This window comes from Leguminivora glycinivorella, chromosome 15 (genome assembly GCF_023078275.1).
Source record: "Leguminivora glycinivorella isolate SPB_JAAS2020 chromosome 15, LegGlyc_1.1, whole genome shotgun sequence".
Classification (NCBI taxonomy): domain Eukaryota; kingdom Metazoa; phylum Arthropoda; class Insecta; order Lepidoptera; family Tortricidae; genus Leguminivora; species Leguminivora glycinivorella.
Genome location: NC_062985.1, coordinates 14159831 through 14181794, shown reverse-complemented (window position 1 = coordinate 14181794; position 21964 = coordinate 14159831). Strand labels below are relative to the sequence as shown.

Genomic DNA, 21964 nt, shown 5'->3' with positions numbered 1-21964 from the left:
CGGCACGCCGCGATGGCTCCACAGTACATGATCGAGTGTGTATCATCTAGATCTTTACTAGTCCGTATAAATGGCTCTAGTAAAGCGTTTAAGGCTCCCATTAACGCTAGATTGCGTCTATTCATAGGCAGACGTGGTAATCGTGGCCTAGGATTGTTTGTGGAGCGATACTGCGTAATCGCCTCTTCCAAAGACCTCCTCAGTTGCTCATTAGCAGGCTCACTCACGCTCTGACTCGCGAAGTCCCCGCCTTCGTTACCGGAATCAACCCGCGGCACATCCGGTGCCAGGTCGGGTTCGGGCACCAGGTCCGGCGACATGGCGGGCAAATTCCGCCCCGAGGCGGGGTCCGCGCGAGCAGCGAGAGCCACCTGGCGAAGCCGATCAAGTGTGGCGTCATCCAACCGCCTTGACCGCTGAATGACGCGCACCTGATCCGATAGTCGCTGCTCCGATACGGTGGTGGTGGGTTCAAGCGTCTGAAACAGAAGCAGCATTCTTGGACGATACGCTGACAGCCTAGTTCCCCCCTCTGTAGCCCCATAGTACGCTCGCATGACGTTCTCGTTCATCAACTGAGACCATCTCATGCGGCGCACTACACCACCGGCAGCGGGAGCCGTGGGCGGGGCAGGATGTCCCGCAGGCCTCAAGCGTGCCGGCAGCGGTGGCCGCCCTCGTCGCGCAGGTGGTCGTGGCGGCGGTGGCGGCGGCCCGCTCTCGTCGCTCGACTCGCTGGTGTCAGCCGCGGCGGTGGCGAACTCGTCGCTCGACGGCGGTTGCGAGGAGACGGACGAGGCGGGCGAGGGTGGTGGGCGTGCGCTTTGTAGAACCGCTGATTGTCCGCGTGCTTTACTTCTCGTAATCATTCCGTGATATTTGTCTTGTCGTACATGTCGATCATTTTTATGGTGAAATATACCCAATATAAGTTTGGTCACATGTAGAACTGACTTGGGTTCTGGTTTCCACAAAAAAATAACTCAAAAATCAACATGTAAATACAAAATATACAAAATTTTTTTAGAGAGATTAGCAAAACACGTTTGAAGTTGACAGCGTTATTATTATTATTATTATTCCTAGGTACCTGTATGTACACCTTAATTTTTTGTAAAAAAATAAATCATTCTTTTCATATTCATCATTTTCCATACATTTGCTTCTCAAATCTTTTGATTTTGCGGTAAGTGGTAATACACTTAGATAGAGTTTAGTAAAATATGCACACGTCGTTGTGAAAAGTGTATTAAGTAAAGTAACTACGACGTTATGCTTGTGAATGAATGTAATACCAAATACTACGATTTGCGTCTGAACTTAAGACTTTATGCCTAAAATATTCAGTGCTATGAGAAAAGAAGTAAAACTTCGGGTTTATGCCGCTTTAATACCGATTAATTTAGATTATTATACTGAAATTTAAGTTCGATCTACTAAATTGAGCATAAATAACGCTAATAAAATAAGAATATACTTACCTAATGTTATTTATTTATATTTAATTGTCCTTCAGTATTTGAGCATAACACTCAACTCCCGGCTAGTAATTTTAAATTATCACAAAACACAACTTTCTACAACAAATATTTACTTTAAACTGATTATATATTTCAGTTATTAGCTAAAACAATTGAGAGCAAAACCAGAAAGTGACAATGGTTTAATATTAGCGGGTTAAAACTACACTATCTCGCTCTAAATAGCCCTGGATGCAACCTTTTGGTCATAAAATAGGCACTACCTGAATCCGAGCAGTTTCTAACTTAATGAATTTACCTATCTTTTAAAGACGCGGTGGTAGTTTTGTAAAATAATCAAGCTGATATTACACGTTTTCGTCCAAAAATATATCTTTTTTCAATTCCGGAATTTTCGAGATTATGTGTTTCAATTCCGGAACTGTAATATCGGAAAAATTGTCCGAAATTCCGGAATTTCGAGATTCCGGAATTCCGGAATGCAAGCCCTAGTAGGCGTGTTCAGTGAATACATCATTGTGTAATGGAAAAAAATGGATTAGTCACAATTGCCCCCCAGTCGAGATTTGCCCCGCTGTACTTTACTTGAAACTTTTCTCTAACTCTTTGCCCTGGGTTGTCGCAGCATCTAGAAAATGTGAAGCGGCAACCTACTTTCCGCATAGTCGTGTATGCTCTTCTTACTGTTTTTTTGAAACTAGTCTCTTACCGTACGAGTCAACGTCCATAGTAGCCCCGTGTTGTAGCAGCATCTTGAGTATGTGAAGGGACCCGCTCTCTGCGCAGTCGTGTAGTGCTGTGTTGCCTTTGACACTCTTCCTATTGACATCGGCTTTGAGCGCTAGCAGGTATTTGGCGATTCTGATGTGACCCTTGTAGCACGCTATCATTAGACACGTGTGACCGTGCCGATTCGCTATTTCTATATCTGAAAGAGATAGGAATTTATCAGATTGATTTCATCGTAAACTCTTTTCTTAAGTGTCCTATCGTTGACTTAGAGGGTGAGATCTTAAGAGTGTTTGCATCAGCTTGTGCCTCGGAGCCTAAGGCACTGGTCCCACCGCGAGCTAGTGAGATATGAGCTATCGGCCAAAAAAACGAACAAAAGATAGTCACTCCCGTGCCAATAAAAGAGACACGGCGATGTTTATAGTTACTCGCCCAGCGGTGAGCTATCAAAATCGCCGTGTCTCCTTTATTTGCACAGGAGTGCTTATCTTTTGTTCGTTTTTATAGCCAATAGCTCATAGCTTACTAGCTTGCGATGGGACCAGTGCCTAATATAGCCTTTTAAGCGTTCTTTTATTTATTAAACACTGAAGTGGACGAGTTCGTTTTATTTTACTTAAAGACAACTGATACTTTAGAAAGTTGTGGTGAATGGTAGGGAGAGTAAGCGAAAGGTTTGTTTGTGGTTTATGAGGTTTTATGTTCGGAAATATTTGGATTATTAAATAACTCATAGAACTCGGTGTCAATATTATCTGCTATAGCGTGGTCATAAGGCTCAGATGTCGTGCAAGCAGGGTTCGCGGCAGTGCAAACTCGGACGCTTAATTTAAATCACACACATGGTCAGAAGTTAGTGTTCTGCCCCACTCTCCACGAGGAAGTTGACGATATCATTATGGCCGCCGAAGCAGGCGGCGGGCCTTAGAGCGTCTAGGTTTGCTATACATGATCAGCACCTCGGAATACTATACCTACGCGCTAGATGACCATTGACCGTGTAATCACAGACTACCCACCTGCCCCACTCTCCACGAGGAACTTGACGATATCATAATGGCCATCGAAGCAGAATTGACGCACGCGCCTGCGTAGACTAGAAGGCGCACTAGGGTGAGGTGGCCGGCGCCCACCGGGCCCAAGAACACCATAAACAGAGTAATAGACCAGTCTCACCTGCCCCACTCTCCACGAGGAACTTGACGATATCATAATGGCCGTCGAAGCAGAATTGACGCACGCGCCTGCGTAGACTAGAAGGCGCACTAGGGTGAGGTGACCGGCGCCTACCGGGCCCAAGAACACCATAAACAGAGTAATAGACCAGTCTCACCTGCCCCACTCTCCACGAGGAACTTGACGATATCATAATGGCCGTCGAAGCAGGCGGCGCGCAGCGGCGTGCTGTGCGTTCGCGTGGTGGAATTCACGCACGCGCCCGCGCGGACTAGAAGACGTACTAGGGGGAGGTGGCCGGCGGCCGCTGCGCACCAGAGCGGCGGAGCGCCCTCTATCGTCTCGCCGTCGAATGTCACTGGAAGGAAAAAAGACTTGTTTTATAAATTGGTTAGCTTAGAAATACGTTGATATTAATAATACCGTCTTGGAGTAGCTCTGTAGCATAAATCTAATTAGCGATTTTTAGTTGAAGGTTATAGGCGGCGTCCGAATATTGTTTACAATTATACAAGAGTCTTTAAATCTTCTACTAGAAAACTTCCTAGCAAATAAATAAATCATCACGCAAATACTTTGTATTTACGAGAATAACAAATTGTAGCAGATATATAGTGTAAATAGCTTTGTAAGAAAAAAGTTTCCAATTGCCAGGTCGGTTAGCAAGTTGGCTATACGCCATAATCAGGTGTTTTAGAACATACACACAGGTAAATTAAACAGACTTGGTTTTCGTTGCTGAATAACCTGAGAAACTCAAACCTACGCGTACCAACAAAGTGACAAAATCGATAATGAAGATTTTCGACTAATTGTATCTAACTCCTGTGCCAACTGAGTAGATGTTTCTTGTGACTTTTATATGCACGGATTTTCCTTGGCATACCACAGTGGCCGAAAGCCAAGTGATTGACGTACAGGAAAGCAGGGAAAGCGTATAACTAACGTTAACCGCATGCTTCTGTGAACAATGGTTGAAAGACAAAGGTATGAACGCTAATTCAACGGAAGGTTTGTGAAACGTGCATATAATGATGGGTATTGTTATGCGTCGACGTTGCATAGACAATCTGCATAAGCGTAGCGTAAGGTAAATAAGTAATCACATATTGCTCAACACACAAACTTCATTGCCAGTGCTTTACAACGCATTAATGGTCTACAGTACCAATGTCAGTCGGCGTCAAGTAGCATACATTTTATATACAACTTGCAGCTTCAACGTCAAACGTCTATTTCGAAATTTCGATGGCAATGGAGTAAGATAAATTAATTTAAAACTTATTATAGGTACAAACCTACCAAATTTAATTACTCTTTGGTTTCCGCCGCTGCTTACGGTCTTGCAGACACTTTAATAAAAGCATTTTATGTGCCACCTGTCACCGTTAAAGCGTTTCATGTGATCGAAGAAGTTGGCCAGATCGATGTGTCCATATCTGCAGGCAATCACCAGCGGGGTAACGCTTCTCACCTTCGCCCCGCCATGTTGAATTTATGCTCACCTGAGCCGGACAGCTTGATGATCTCGGCCTTGCCCCTTTCGATAAGGTACTAAACCACGTCGCGTGTCCGATCCACGTCGGTGATCACTTTCGCCTCACTATGATCAGTTTCGGCTCACTATGATCAGTTTCGCCTCACAATGATTACTTTCGCCTCACTATGATCAGTATTGTGCTCACCTGATCCGGGCTGTTCGATGTCGGCCTTGCACCTCTCGATGAGATACTCGGCCACGTCGTAGTGTCCGTTCCTGCAGGCGATCACCAGCGGCGTGGCGCCGCCCACCTTCGCACCCACCAACATGTTCAGCTCGTCTGCGGAGCGCCAACTGTGTAGGTACACCTGGAACAAGAAAACAGGACGTTATAGTTTACGTTTCTTTTATATTGTATCACATGTCGGCTCTCAAGAACGACAGGAATTTATGCCAGTCACGCAGGATGGTCAATTATTACGTATTTGTGTGATTGCAGGTTTCATACACCTATAACTTTTACGGATTTTATTGCCTCGTGAGGATTTCCTTCAACAAATTAAAATGTTTGTACATTGCGTGTTAAATGGTTACTATACGTGCTAAACATTGACTGTAAGAAGCAATTTGAATATTTTGAACAGATATTAGAATCAAACATGATGCTCTTAAAATCGCTATTTTTTATGATATTATTTTATCACAAAATACTTTAGTTCGGTACAACTCAACCGGCTGTATTTACCTTATCAATTATCAATTGTGGTAAAAATACAACCGATAAGGTAAATACTTCACAATGCATAATTAGTACAATCCTCAGGATTCCGAGAATAGCTCATCGCGCAAGGAGGTCAGCTCCTTGACGAAAATACAATTGTAAAAATCCGCGGCATCGCGTTCTGAATGCAAACCTTGCAGCTGCACATCGGTTTAAAATTAGCAAGTCATCGGATCGATTGAACTTTTACTAATTTCGTGCGTATTGTTATTGAAAATCGAATCAGGAGAAATGGAAATAATCGGCAGTCATTTGCATTATGATTTAAAACAGTCTGACTCATTGTTATCGAGAAAGTAGGTTAGGTATTACTTACTTTAAAATTCAGGTTATTTAACGGTGTGCCATTGCAACTGCATACTTTGATATTATAATGAGTCACTTTAAAGTAAAATTAAATGAAACGACTGCCTTATAATATTAATTTGGAAGATTTCTTGTGACTCAAGCATCACCGTATCGTTATAAAAAAATACATTATAAGTACTCCTAATTCTTACAAGTTACGTGAAATTGATTAAAAACAATTCTTCTTGCGGAACATAATTTTTACATTGCAATTCAATAAAAAATACATTGTAATTATATGAAAACATAGCAGTATATCTAGAATGATAATGATATCCATGTATGTATATCGATGACCCAAAACAACAGAGCGAGTGAACGTTACCGCTGCTCTCAGTTCAAATATGATGCGAAATTGGTGCAACAGAATGCGAAAATGTAAATGTACTCGATAGACGCCTTTAGAAATTGGAAGTTGGTGATGGCACGCACTACAAAAATTGCAGTATGTCATCACCAATGAAGATTCGCAAAGTGAAATCTCTAAGGCACAAGTACAGCAGCGTTTGGCAACAGTCCCGGCCGTGGTGCAACAGTAGACCGTTGCAAAACAATGAAAACTAGCGAATACAGACCTTACCACTTCGTCATTAAGACTAAGACCACTCAGGAATGTTCACCTGTAAACCCACATGAGTCGTTATGTAAGTGGCGATCGAAAACCGTGAATTAATAGATAAACAATGCGTTAGTCAACGGATCGTAGGTATTCTAGTTTTACAATGACACACCGGGAATTGAAGGTTACTGATTTACATTATAGGTATGTATCTACTTTATAGCCAAAACGTAATTAACGCAGCAAATCAAAGAGTGACTTAAATAAAACCACCCAAGTGTCCTCAAAATTTTTCAGGTATATAAATATATTCCTATTTTAAATTAGCCGGAATTATTGTAAACAAAAGTGTGGCCAGTGCTATAAAAAAATTGCACCATTCGAGGTATCAAAATTGCCGATATTTTACAGGTTTATTAAAAATCTTTACATATTCCATTACACAAATAATGACTCTGTTAAAACGAAAATAAATTTCAACACTAAACGTTTTGGTATATTTTATTGAAATTAAAAAGCCGTTTTTGTCGGGTAGTTTGTTTATTGCACTGGTACTCGTATTACTGTGGAAATGTACCTGGGCGACCAAGTAGCGGGCCGCTAAACATTATTTTTCAGCAATTTTTGAGACTAGGTGGTAGTGAATTTTAATAGCTAATTAAAACCGTCTTCAAATGCGATGGTGATAATATGGTGGTTATAAATTCAATTATTGGTTTTGTAAGTATCTGATATGACAGAACTTCGTCAATTTTGGACCGATTTTTATATTGACTTGCATGGGATCATAACATAATATAACAGTCATTGTGTTCGATCGCTTCACGATTTTAAGTATGTAATAGAGTGACCCTTAATAACTAGTTAAAAGTAATTTGATTTTCTCTCGGCCCTTACTATGAGAACCCCTGACTTGAGCTGCACGTGTTACTTTGGGGCTGTCCATAAATTACGTCATCGATTTTTTCAGATTTTAGACCCCCCCCCCCCCTATAATCATCCTATCGTCATATCTTAATGACCCCCCCCTTCTCCCAAAATTGACGTCATTACCAGTTTGACAAAATAAAACATTGCAGATTTGAGAAAAATAGGGTATTATATGATTAAAACACTTGGTTATAGAATCATCTTTTATTATTTTTACTTTGGCAATAATCATTGATATAATATAACTACTTATAATATAATATAAATACATAGTATAAAACAAAGTCGCTTTCGCTGTCTGTCCCTATGTATGCTTAGATCTTTAAAACTACGCAACAGATTTTGATGCGGTTTTTTTAAATAGATAGACTGATTCTTAAAGAAGGTTTATATGTATAATACATTTAAGTACCACGGGCGAAGCCGGGGCGGGCAGCTAGTATTATATGTAATATTATTGTTAGAGTATTTTATCTGTAGTTATTACTGTATTTGTGTACATCTATGTTGCATTACTTATGTATGTTTATTATGAGTTATTTTAGTATTGTATGCGCCTTAGCCGCCTCTCACATTTGCAGTCTCACTTACTAGGTGTGCTGGAAGAAATTTCTTTTTAGAAATAATCTTTTTGTACGTGAAAAATAAACTATAAATAAATAAATAAGAATGACGTCAATTTCGAAACACCCCCCCCCCCCCCCCCCCATCTATCATTTACCGTCATCCGCAGACCAAACCCCCCCCCCCTAATTTAGAATGACGTAATTTATGGACGGCCCCTTTGACAGTGACAGCAGTTTGTTTACGTTTATTCCGTTCAATTCGTAATTGGAATATAGTACATTACGATAAAAGTGCGAAAAAAAGGAAGTTCGCAACGAGTGGCGATAAATTAAAAGTTTTAAATCGACACGAGTTACGAATTTCCTTTTCGCACGTGTATCGTACGACGTTTTTCAGCACAGATGGCCCTCCGAAGGTTCGACCTGACATATAATCAACCACTTCTCGCACTTAGTGCGTAAACATCTGAACTGAAAACCATATTAGAACGTTAGGTGTGAGACTGAGATGTCATATGCTTTGATTCGTAATTCGTATGGCGATGCTATTAAAGCTTAGATTTGACAAATTTGCCCTTCATCGTGGATAACGAGTAAATACCTATAATTTAAAGGATATACAGTTCTAAAAGGCAATTTATTTTCGTTTTCGAACAAAAAATAAAAAAACTAAATGTATTGGTTTACACGTACGCATTTGTATGGCACATTTACATCGTGTTAATGTGTTTTAATATTTACATGCAATTCACAATCATTCCTTAAGTAGTCGATATGTAAAGTACAACTGTACAACGAGATTACTATGTAGGTATTTAGGAATAAGTTTAAGTTTTTTTTTTTTTGCGTTTGTTAGACCCAGTGTTGGACGACCTGTGGCCCATTCCTCAAAGCTGAAAGTTACAAGTTACAAGCGGAAGTATCTTTTCAACTTGTCAATTGTCATATTAGACAGTGACTATCACTTGTAAATTGTAACTTGTAGCTAGGGTTGCCAACTTTTTTTTAGGGAAATATAGTATTTTAGAAAATTCCGTGTAAAAAATATAGTACACCGAAATAAAATATAGTACGGTACAGATAATCGATAACCAAGTCGTAGAGATCGTTCTTTCTGTCCACTTTAAGGGGCTCCACTCAGTTTTCATCGATTTTTGACAAGTTTTGTGTTGTATGATGGTTCTTTTATTTATCGTCGAAAGCTGTATGGCGGAATATCACTTCCCAACTCACGTTTCGCGGAATTTTATTCCGCCGAATGTTCATTATCATTTCCCAACTTATCATATTATTATTGTTTTATTTGCCAAGCTCACATTGACCAACCTAACAATTGGCCTTTTTTTAAAAGGCCCTTTTTAAAAAAAGCAAACTTTCATGTTTTTGAATGTTTTACTTAGCATAATATATAACTAGTTGTTTATTCTATGTACCAAATATTTTATTGAACACCAACAATATATGTGGCGTTTTCGAAAAAAATGCAATACTGAGTCTTCTATTCTATCATTTTCTAAATTTATTGACAGGGATACAATTTTTACTTACGTACCTATAAATATTCTTTTAATTTAAATAGTTACCTAATAGTTACTTACTTTTTTTACAAGAATATTGAATATTGTTTATTTTTTTATTACATTAAACAGTTTTTTTTTCGGTTTGCTCACGGTTAATCTAACACGCTCCCCCTATTATATGGCAACATAGTCCTTGAACAGAAAAGAGCTACTTTGCTCCCTTCTAACAGGGAAGAAAAGTACCTACCCTATCCGAATGGATGATGTTAGAAATTATTTGTAACTTGCCTAATGTTTCGTTGCGAAACGTTATTCGTCCAAGAGTTGTTTGAGTAAGTGAAACATTTGACAAATGACAAGTCTGCCAAAAGTTTAGATGGATTTTAATAATTTACTTTGCAATAATTCTACCAATTGAAAAGCTGCCATACAATAAGTTGCTAAACTTTAGTTGTCAAAATTAAACTTGTTGGTTGGCAAATGAAATTTGGCCAAAATAGTTCTGCGAAAAGGCAGAACACCCTATTTGTAAGACCCGGGTCCATATTGGCTCATATAAAATTATTTGTTATAAAATTATTTTTTATACCGATTTGTGCTCCGAATGATCATTTCTCATAATTTTACTTATCATAATTTTGTTTCATTATTATCAATAGTACTACTATCACTGTTCATAATAATAATTTGGCCGAAAATTTTTAATCATAACTTCTATACAAATATTTAATAACATTCATAATTTTGTGTTTAAGAAAATCATTCGTCATAAAGTTATTAAAAAAGTTTTGGGGACGTTCTATGAAAAACTTGTGCCATTTACAGAAACGGGCTTGGAGCTTTTAAAGTGACATATACAATTTACATTAAAAAGTCGTCTCTGGTTTGCTCACGGTCAACCTAACACTCCTCCTCGCTACGCTCGTCGTCGCACCTAACTGGACTCTGTCACATGTGCTTTCTGTTCTGTTAACAATAATATAACGATAAATTATATTACTCGCAATCGTTATGATCAATAAGTATATACACATTAACATTAGTATAAAATGTATTTATGATGAATGACATTATGAACATAAGTCATTCGAAGTTACGATAGTTATTAACATAAAATTGTTATAAATAATGATCATTATTGTGTAAAATTTTATGAGAAACATTTTCGGACTACCAATAATCTATGTACCAATTTTATATGAACTTTGGCGCACCCGTAAGACCCATATATTGAAAAAAAAAATACCCCTTTATTTATATTTTTTATGAACATTGACATTGTTTTAAAAACGTTTTTACTTAAATGAGATCTAGAATTTTATAAAAATGCAAAAGCCATTTTAATTTTAAACTAATTAAGGCAAAAGTTTTGACCAAAAAACCAGTTTTGTTTTGGTTCTAAAATAATTCAACTTTGATCCTAAATATCACAGTATCAATGAGCTGTGAGGTAGTTAATTATGGGATACTAGTTTGCTTAAAGGCGATGCTGTTAATATGATAGGCTTTAGATTCAAATTCAAATCGAAGCTCATCGGAGTAGAGAATCCCCTTAAGAAATGTCGTTATTTAATATATCATGGAAAAAAATACAAATATTAACAAACAACGGTGGCTTTATATATTTGAACTGCAATATTTTCACATCAGAACGAAGTAATGAAATGTACAATGGTGGTTAAATAGAAATAAAAGCGTGAGCGTACCGAGCGCGAATTTTTTTTTTTTCATTATAAAAACGCCGCATTGGCGGCTTGACCCTAGTGTAAATTCGCCACTGGCATGGACCCCAAAAATATAGTATTTTTGCGTACTATATATGTTTCATATAGAATATAGTACGCTGGGCCAAAATATAGTACAGTACTATATTATATAGTACGGTTGGCAACCCTACTTGTAGCTTCGAGAAATGGGCCACTGCTCTAATTTTATTTGCGTCAACAATTGGGTATTTTTTTTACTTTTTTATTCATAAGAACATGTTATGACATACGAAAAAAAAAAACCTAGCGAATCTATGCCTAAAACTTTGAATAAAGTATATACGAAAAATACTTAGCCTACGCCTAAAAGCTTGATGCATAAAGTATAATTATAATTTATTACGAAACTGTCAGATAACAGTATTTTACTAGGCCAGTCCTAGGTATATTTCCGCGTGATTTCCGCATTACACTAGAACAACAAGCCGCTATCTAGATGCGGTCCCATTTCCCTCGCAGGCGCATTGCTCGGGGCACGGGGTCAACGACCTTGCGCCGCGCGAAAGGAAATCGCTGCACATCTACTAAACGAATACGTTCCTAGGTTGTGATGTAGTGTCCTGTGATAAAACTGTACGTAGTTACGTAGTGTGTTTTCTATTGATTTAACACATCACGCAAAATTTTAACTGAAATGGCTGCAGCTGCTATTGGGTTAGGGGAGCTGTTGATATGGCCAATGGGCCAAGCGAAGGAGCATACATTTAGTTTTTCCTTATGGACGGGATCATTTTACTCTTGACTGCTAGAATATTTGTTGACATATTGAAAGCTGATGGATTAAATTTGCATACATAAAATTGCCTACATAGAATATACAGTTTTGACATTAATCCACTAAAACGAGTTTAAAAAAAAACTATAATTAGAAACAAATTACGGAACAAACCCGACGCAAAACAAGTCTTCATAACTTTCACTTATATCACAGCTATTAATAAGATGCTGCATAAGATTACAACACCCAAACACATGTTACTAGTCCACTACGTAAGAAACAGTTACGGATGATAGAAACAAGAACATCTCCGTAATTTCCTAATCTATATAATTTTTATCTATTACTACTGTAATATAAAGATTGGTCACGCGCATTTGATAGGGAAATTCCAGATACAAGAATATGTATGAGACAAGAAAATCTACTCAATCCATTATGCAACAGAATTAAGTCTTTACATTGTTCCTATAAACGTCTGAATAAAACAACTAGGATTTCTAGAAGTACCCTTAGAAATCGTGAGACAACGAGAAATCATCATACATAACATAACGAAAATGGCTGATATACATCACATTCAGGATTCATTATGGTGGGAGCGTCCATACAACAGGAATTCCCAGCTCAACAATTTAACGCCAATGCGTTGCGAAGACGCTTAAAGAATCCCTACATGACGCACTTGCCATCGAAACCGGTTACATGTATTTAACAATTTCGGAGTAGACCGCAACAAAACTGCATTTTGCACTCTTAGAGTGTTCCGGATAGTGCGTAAACGTTCTTAACCTGTTCCGTTCTATTCCGACCTATCCAAGCCACGCCACGCCAGCACAGATGTCCACTTCCCCATAAACCACAACCGGGAGCGCTCTTTAACACACTGCAGCCACCGGTTCCCAGCAATCTGTACAAGATCATCCGTCCATCTAGTTTGTAGTCGAATTTCCAATCAGTCACCACATTTTGCCGTCGAGCTATGACCATTACTTTTGTCTGTAAGTTTCACCCAACAGTACCTGCAGTCGATCACTTCGAATGTTGCCGCCGCCACGCCTCCACCGTACTTTAAAAACCCTGCACTGAGCCAGTTCCCACAGAGAGATATGCTGATACTGCGTCCGCGCGACGCGATTCGTAATTAAATATACACAGAAACAATGCGTGCAGCAGCCGCGTTTCACAACTCATTGTTGTCGGGGTTGTGCTCTGCGTGAATTACTTTTATGTCGCAAGACGCGGTTCAATGTCAAAACGCTTCGGTCACCAAAGTTGATGTGAATCACTTGAAAATTTACATAATTATTTAGAAAAATACGCACATATACATTCAAACGTAAGTAATTATTACTGTACTGTTATTAACACAGACGTGACAATTTGACAAATGTCAATATGTCGAGTGTTAAGGACAAAGGGACGCGAAATTGAAACGGAAACAGGAATACAGTCGGCATCAAACAGATAGTGACGGCTAAAGTGGTCAAATATTATTTCGTTCATATAATTTTTGGTACCGTGCCATAAGGTAACACAGAAAATCTTCCGGCGCGACTCTGATGCTGCTCATCGTTAAATATCTTGGAAAAGACTTGAGCTTATGCTCGGTAACAAAACAGTATTACGATATACGTCATCGGCTATTTGATTTCAAATGCACATGATTATTCTTCAGTTCTCGACATTACTAGAATCATCGTATAAGTCAATGACCCGCGAATCGATAACAGTCTAACTGGCACGCATCGCAGACGTAGGCGCTAAATGCACACAGTTTAAGTGCATCCGGCGCGCAAGGTCTTTTACCGAAGACGTGGCGTGAGGCGGCACAATGGTACAACACGATACTGGGTGATCAAAACAATTCAATGCCAATATCCTAGATATAATAATATAATAATAAAGGGTTGGTGTAAGAGAGAGCTTGGGATCTGAACCGAAGTTGTCTACATCTTGAATGAAGACATTTCAGGGATTTCTTTGCAGGGATATTTTCTGCGTATCTGATGCGATCCCTACTCGGCTAATGTTGTAGAGTTCAGTTCAGAGTCTGTGTTCCAGCAGGCCTAGCACCAGGGCTTCCAATACCGGGATCCCGGTATCTCGGGATCCCGGGATCCCGCCTTTTTTTGGGCCCATTTCAATACCGGTATTTAATTTAGCAATACCGGGATCCCGGTATTTTTAAAAACTAACAAATTATGCCAAATTAACGTAAATTACTCATCAAAAACGTAAAATTTCTGCATCATGATGGTCACTACACGCGTAAATCTTGCTTGTTGCTCTCTTTTCTCGATTTGACACATTCTCTGTTTGGTGTTTTTGCAAGATTTGTATGAAAATGATAGTTTTTTCGATGATTACCCAGATAAAGAATTAAAGTTACGCGTCAAAATCATTCATTGAGGAGGGTCTGCCGCGAACAGTTTTTGACACATTTGTCGCACTTGTGACTTCGCACGTAAGTGTGACAGAAAAGCAACACGTCAAACGTAGTTGTAATAGGCCATAGATCCTCTGTAAACAAATCGCCTTGATGCATCTATATTGGTTAATGCAAACGAACTAACGTATACCGTAGCTACTCTATTTTCACTGTTGTACGTGTGCGTTAGTGTGTTGAACTCTAGCTGAAAACTTTGCCGTAACATTCCCGATAGTAACGAAATAGGGAACTCACTACTCAACTATCAAAATGAGGAAAATTACTTTTCTTATACGTAAATGAAGTGTTCCTATTCCGCGAAGTAATCTTTTTGATTTTGATTATCATGGATTTCCGTAAAGTAATGTGTGATTCCATAGATTATTTCTTAATGTGATTTTTAATAATCTATGTCGGACAATTTAGCTTTTTTTTTATAAATGGGCTTACTCTTGGCCACAGACTAGCCAAAGCAGAGTCAAAGACGTGGCCTACGATGGAGTGAGCTCGCCCAGAAGATGCCTGTTCACTCTTGATTTGAAGGAAGGGTTATATGAGCTCGGAAATATAGCCGCCGGCAAGGAATTCCACTCCTTGGCAGTGCGCATAAGAAAAGAAGAAGCAAAGCGCTTCGTGCGGATTCTTGGCTAATTATTCAATGATTTGGTGGATTTATTTTATTAGTGCTTTAGCGCCTCTAGCGCCACGAAAAACAAAAATACCACTAAATTGTACCATAGATATTGATTACAATGTGTTTAAAAAAAATCATCTCATGTTCTAATTTCAAAAGTCAATGATGAAACTATAGTGTGTGTAATCGAGAAATGCTCTTAATGCTTGTTATTTAATAAAGTGATACTGATATTATAGTTAAATCTACAGTACAATTATACCATTAACACCGACTATAAAATGTAACACTGCATGAATGAGACACAGCTTCCTAGTATCATAGCCATATTAAAGAAGAGGCGACTGAGGTGGCTCGGGCATGTGTATCGAATGGAGCGGACTCGTTTGCCGCGTCAAATCCTGCTGGAAGAGGTTGCAGATGCAAAGAGACCGGTCGGACGGCCAATGCTGCGCTTTAAAGATTGCGTGAAGCGTGACATAGTCACATTTGATATTCCATGCAACCAGTGGCAACGACTGGCCGAGAACCGACCCACGTGGCGCCGTGTTATCCATGACGGTCAATCCAAGCACGCCAATGCCTGGTTTTTCTCCTTGAATGATAAACGCATGAGGCGTCACGAGCAGGCCTCTAACCCCCGCCCATCTGGGGGAGCATATACCTGCCGTGTGTGCGGACGAGGGATCCTCTCTTGAATTGGGCTATACGGCCACGAATGTAAGTGTCGCAAGGATGCTGCTTGAATCGTCTGTTATAGATGCAAAGGCCTGTTATTATTAAAATGTAAAAGGTTCTATTCCGCACGAGCTTAAAGAGAACGATTTGGCAAAAAACATGGTTTGCTATGGCCGCGTCTTCTTGCAAAATGTCCGATCTGGAGGCGATATCTAACTTACAGAATCACCTGAGTACAGATCTGGCGCTCTTTCCCGCTTGATTTTATACTGCGTCCTCAGTCCCACTCACAACAAAAATAAAGAGCACAGGGCGTAGCCGTTTGAACTATGTAGGTATACTTAAAAACAATAAAAGTTGAGCCGACTTGGCCACATAAGTTTGAAAAACCGTTTTGGGTCAAAATCTAAACTTTTTAAGTTGGAAATGTAATCGATTTGACCCATTTGTAAGAATTGTAAGTCGGATTAGCAAGATTCTGCTGTAGTATAACACGCATGAAAATTAACAAACGAGATTTTGAATAAAATTTGTTATTTTAAGCAAATTACTTGGTTTTTATATTTTCCTGATTTCAATACCGGGATCCCGGGATCCCGGTATTGAAATCGCCAATACCGGAATGAATACCGGTATTGGAGAATGTCCGGTATTTGGAAGCCCTACCTAGCACATGATGGCCGCGGGAGTATGTCGCCGCGAGATAGACTACCTGTCCTTATGTCATTAATACAATTAGACAAAGACGTGTGATCTATCTCGCGGCGACATACTCCCGCGGCCATCATGTGCTAGGCCTACAGGGCATTTATTACTTTCTTTTTTTCGCGCTCATATATTCAGATGCACTCTTGGAGTGATAACAGTCAAATATATCTTAAATAAAATAATCGTTGTTACGCATTAAAGGTGATCTGTAAAAAAAATTTCATGCCGATTTTTAAATATTGATCACATGTCGGAATGCACTTGTAGCAGCATGCAATGCTAGCCTAAAATAGGATCAATTTACACTCTGCAATTATTATAATACCTACCTATGAACCATTTTTTGCGATAATTCATAATATTTTGTCTAAAACTGAACACGTTAAAAATTTCCATCACTGTCGAAAAATGCTAAAAATAAAATAAAAAATATTAATATATACCTACATTTTTAATACCTACCTTTAGTATTAGTTGAACACTTAAAAAATCTAAGAAAAATTTAAGAATACAAACAATAGAAAACCTTGAATTTTAAAACGACCACTGGGACCAAGTTACTTGAAGTTACATGAACCTCGAGCCAGTTAGTTTCAAAGTCACATATATACTATTACTAGTGGTTGCCCGCGGCTTCGCTCGCGTTAGAAAGAGACAAAAAGTAGCCTATGTCACTCTCCATCCCTTCAACTATCTCCACTTAAAAAATTACGTCAATTCGTCACTCCGTTTTGCCGTGAAAGACGGACAAACAAACAGACACACACACTTTCCCATTTATAATATTAGTAATATGGATTACTGCTTACATTTTTTTAAATGGACTGCATTTGACGCTTTTCACGAGATCTTCACTCGCGTATGCTGTACATTTACCTAAACTGAAATCAATTACGAGAATCTTCTACTTTCGAACCAGGACATGAGAAATACCAGACCAAATATCGACAGTTTTGAAAATCGATCATTAATAACTCCATATTTTAATTTTATGATTAATAATAATTAGCAATATGGCACTACACACGGTGTAACGTAACATGATACCGAATAATTTTAACAGCGTATTCCTCATCATATTACACATCCAATAAAACTAAAAAAAATACGCAAATATATTTTTTTGGCGAAATTTGCAACATTTTATCTTTATATTGCCCTCAGAAATGCGTAGTTAAAATCTTACGGTTTCCTCATGTTACACCATGTATAAGCAACAATCTCGTAGAATGAAATGCACCATGGTGGAGGAACTGCTACTTAAAGAAGTTATTATTATGAGATTGCAGGTCTCAATGCATTATTAACTCGATAATGTGCAGAACTACAACTTAAAGAGGATAATGATAAATCGCAAGACATTCAGTTGTAAAGACTTCCTAGTACATAATAAAGCTAATTGAACCTAATTACATAATGTTAGTGTTTTAGTAGATGAACTACGGAATCTAAACGTACCTAAGCTGTAGATGATCTACAAAACCAGAAACAAGAAGATAATCGCCGATTTCCGGAAATCCCGAGAAATTGTTGATAAGGCGTAAGTATCTAATTACATATCTATGTTGAGATTGCTCAGACAAAAACTAAGGGTCTCCCCAATACACTTACGTGTCGTCGTCGCTGAACGATTTTCGGTAGGCTAAAGCCGATTCCGCGTCGATATGTTTGAGGAGGCTCTAAGTCACTTGTCATCAGCTTATTTTAATGTGACGAGTTGTCTGTCCCACCATTAATAAACACATGTTTGTATAATGTGCCACGTCTTATCTTATCGTTACAAATAATTACCTTTTTGATACGTCTAAGTATCTTGCGTTGACGGCGCAGGAGCGTTTTGCCGCAATGTCTCAGGGTCTCGATCCAGCGGCATCGGACCGGCACCAAATCCCACACCACCGAAGACATGATCACCACATCACACCACAACGATCACTGCACGACAGTCTCACTCAGTTCCACTTTATATTTTACAAATCTACAAAGAAATACAAGATATGACACACGACTGTGCTGGTCAGTTTCGTTCTGTATTAAGATTGTATCGTTGACCACAGACCTATATCAGATTGCGTACGCGTTTTAATCCCTTCGCGGAACAGAAGTGAAGGGGTTTTCTCATTATGTTTCCAGTACTGTAAAGGTCCGTGGACACTGGGCAAATCCCCTGACCACGTCGACGAAAACAACATCAAGCCCTCTCGTTTTTATTTTTATTATAAATTTTATAATTAAAAATCTAGTTTTTTAGGCGCAACCCTACTGACTGTTATGTGATGAGGCAGAAACAGTAGTGACCTGATGTATGTATGTCATTTAATAAATTGTAACTGTACGTGCATTTATAATTTGCGGAACAGGGATGTACCTACTGTATTGTATTGTAACGAAGCGTCAGCGTCACGCCATGAAATGTATAAATTAAAGGCCATTTATGTTGTGACAACAGATACACGTTAAATGAAATGGGAAATAGCTGATGTCTGGTAATTCAAACAAGTCAGACAATATTACAGAAAGAGTTAACAAGTGTGAAGTTTAGTTTTCCGGAAAATAATTCCGCTAAGCAGCCATCACAGCCATCACTAACTTACAGTACTTTCCAAACCTATGGAAAGGCGCTTTCATTCTAAACGAACCGTTAACCTAAACAACGAGTTGAAGAATTATGACTCAGAAAAACCACAGAAAGGTAAATGAGTAGGCAATGTAGGCATTTAATTCTTGGAACAATAAATATAAGCGACGCGATAGTGGTAAAATTTCCATTCGAAAATGCTATAGTCATAATGATGGCAGGTAAATAAAAAGGGCAAGAGGAAAAATGAAATACCTACCATTTACTGCATTATCAATATTATCATATCACCTCTACGGCAATAAACTACTGTGAATTAAGTTGCGGACGTTGCGGTATCGGTTTTATTGATACCTACAACACTTATTGATACAACACAGTTAACTAAAACTGGCAATACCAAATCTATCAGCACTATCAGCAGAGTATCATCTCAAATGTGATGTTGATCAAAGCGCGACGACCTTGAAGACAATTTAGCACGTTCATTATATAAACGTGATTCGTCACGTGTGGCGTCTATCGGTGATCTCGATGGACACTGTTGGCAATCAGGACATTGACTAATGAATTTTTATTACATATTTAGTTAAATAACATTGTGAACGTTATAATTATTAAGAAAATTTTGCTCTTAAGAGCCATCTAAGCGAAAAAATCAAAGTAACAATTTCTACATAAAATTGAGTCAATATTGCTAGTTCTTGAGACATTTAGCGAGCGCGTTTTCTCATCACTACTGTCACTAGTATAACTAGACCTGGAGATCCATAAAAACAATACTTAATAAGAGATCTTGTTTATACTATCTAGAAGCAATGATCTAAAAGAGTTGTAAACAGTTTTGTGTGTCATCATAAATTGATCAATTGAAAGAGGTCGCGCCTGACTGTGGTCACGTTTTGAAACGTCTTGATAACGTTTCAAATTGATTATTCAAAACTTCTTTTGGAAATATTTTTATCATAACTGTAGTAGGCTCTGACAAAATTAAGGTGGAGATCTTTAGGAAAAAGGACTAGTCTAAACATGCACAACCTATTCCAGACTCATGAACGGGAAAAGTATCAGGTATCTTGACTTTCACACGTGATCAACATGAAATCCTTGCAAGGATTATGTTGAATTACAGTGTATAAGGTAGTCTAAGTGTTATTGATCATTTGCAGGGAACGTAGGACCGGTACTGGGTAAACCAAGCGAGGCCGCCTCGACTGGAAACATTGCGATATAAGCGTCCACTCGGTATTCCCGCCGAAGGACACGTGAGCTGTATAGTTGTTTATCTATGGTAGGTACTAATAAGCTCATATCGCTTGTCTGCCTATACATATCGCCATAAACTTTTGAAGAGTAGATGCTTTTTTCATGAAAGTTTTTCATGAAACTGATAAATCCCGCGCATAAGAAAGTTTTCTGTTAAATATCTTCTGTAATTCGAGATGCGTTTTAAGTGACGGATTCAAGTCCTTTTATTTATTGTAACAAGTGTAACAACACGCCTATTATATAAGTATTACACCTTCAAATAAAAAACTAAGAAATAAATAAAGATTCTAATATAAATGGTAATAAATCATCTAGTATTCCAGCAATGTCCAAGCAGTATTGCGTGCATAAATGCCTGAATAAACACTTTGAAGAGTTACATCATCTTGTACGTGCCCGATTTTGAGAGCAGGGTAGACAATTTATTCTTTTTTTTTTTCAATGAACTTTATGAATACGCAATAATTTGACTTCATTTGTCTTTTACTTTAGCAGGTATTTTTTCGTAAGTAAGGACAAAAACAATTGCAAATACTGTCATTATTGTGGTTATATTTACTTACTCGATTGTTATACCACAAAGACCAACGAGAGTAATTTGTTCGAGTAGGCTTTTCAAGTGTACAAACCATTATTATGTCTCCTTTACTTCTATAAAAAGACACAGAACCAATTTAGCGACGGAAGACACAATTCGTCCCAAGGATCGAACTCTACATGGCAGACATTTAATATTATTCATGCGTAACATATCGTGTCATAATGATGTTAATGCCACAAATTCGGGGTAATTAGTTAAGAGGATTGACATAACACCTTCAGAAATAACACAAATTGGAAACACTATACGATATTGAAACATGTTATGTGACTAAAACCCATGCACATTGCGTTGATTATAATATCCTGATCGTACCTAATGACTGATGGCATTAAATTGATTTTGTCACAGAAATCCAAGAATAAAATAATCATTTTTAGCCTTTTGAGGTTCACGGACCTAATAATAATGCTAGTACAGTCACTTGCAATAATATGTTACAAAACGAAGTCCGCAAGAATGACTGTAACAGTTTTTTTGTTTGTCGAGTCATTATAATAAGAATGTATCCCATTCCCAATCTCTTTCGGCTTTCTGGAGTGTAGCACTTTATTGAGGGCGACTGGCGACCGTACAAATTACCTACAATTTAAATCATTATTCAATTAGACAGAGCCGCTTTTGTTTTGATTCGTTAGATATGATAAAAATACAAATTTCAATTTCATTTTCATTTTGTTAAGTTATCATTTAGGTATTCGACATTTCTGCCAATATTTTTTGTAAAGTCCACTAAAGGACAAAATATTTTATTTCTTTTTAATAATGTCTTATATAAGCCTCGGTTGTTAGGCAATTTAAGTTGTTTTTAAACAGGGTGTTCTACAAAATTGCGTCACATAATGACCGTCAGCCATCGAGATCACCGGCACACATGACGCGTAAATAAACCATGTCAACAGAGCGTTGCTCAATGGAAGAAGGCAGCAAAACGTACAAACCGCATATTAACTTATTGCGTTTGTATTTGGAAACTATTGTTATGTTTGCTAGTGCTAGTAAAGGCCA

General features: G+C 38.3%; 1 protein-coding gene across 5 annotated transcripts in view; it reads right to left on the bottom strand.

Annotated features, from left to right (window-relative positions):
- LOC125233790 (protein fem-1 homolog CG6966) overlaps positions 1 to 21964 on the bottom strand; it is a 95854-nt gene that overhangs the window by 12791 nt on the left and 61099 nt on the right. The window contains exons 2-5 of one of the 5 annotated variants that reach the window (XM_048139892.1): positions 18300 to 18486; positions 5075 to 5237; positions 3547 to 3747; positions 2191 to 2409 (exon numbers count right to left, since the gene is read on the bottom strand). In XM_048139892.1, the coding sequence (XP_047995849.1) occupies positions 2191 to 2409; positions 3547 to 3747; positions 5075 to 5237; positions 18300 to 18416 (700 nt within the window). In that variant the 5' untranslated portion in view covers positions 18417 to 18486. Of the gene's footprint in view, positions 1 to 2190; positions 2410 to 3546; positions 3748 to 5074; positions 5238 to 18119; positions 18235 to 18299; positions 18523 to 21964 lie in introns of those variants that run through there. The other 4 variants (XM_048139895.1, XM_048139891.1, XM_048139893.1 and 1 more) reach the window with 4 other exon arrangements.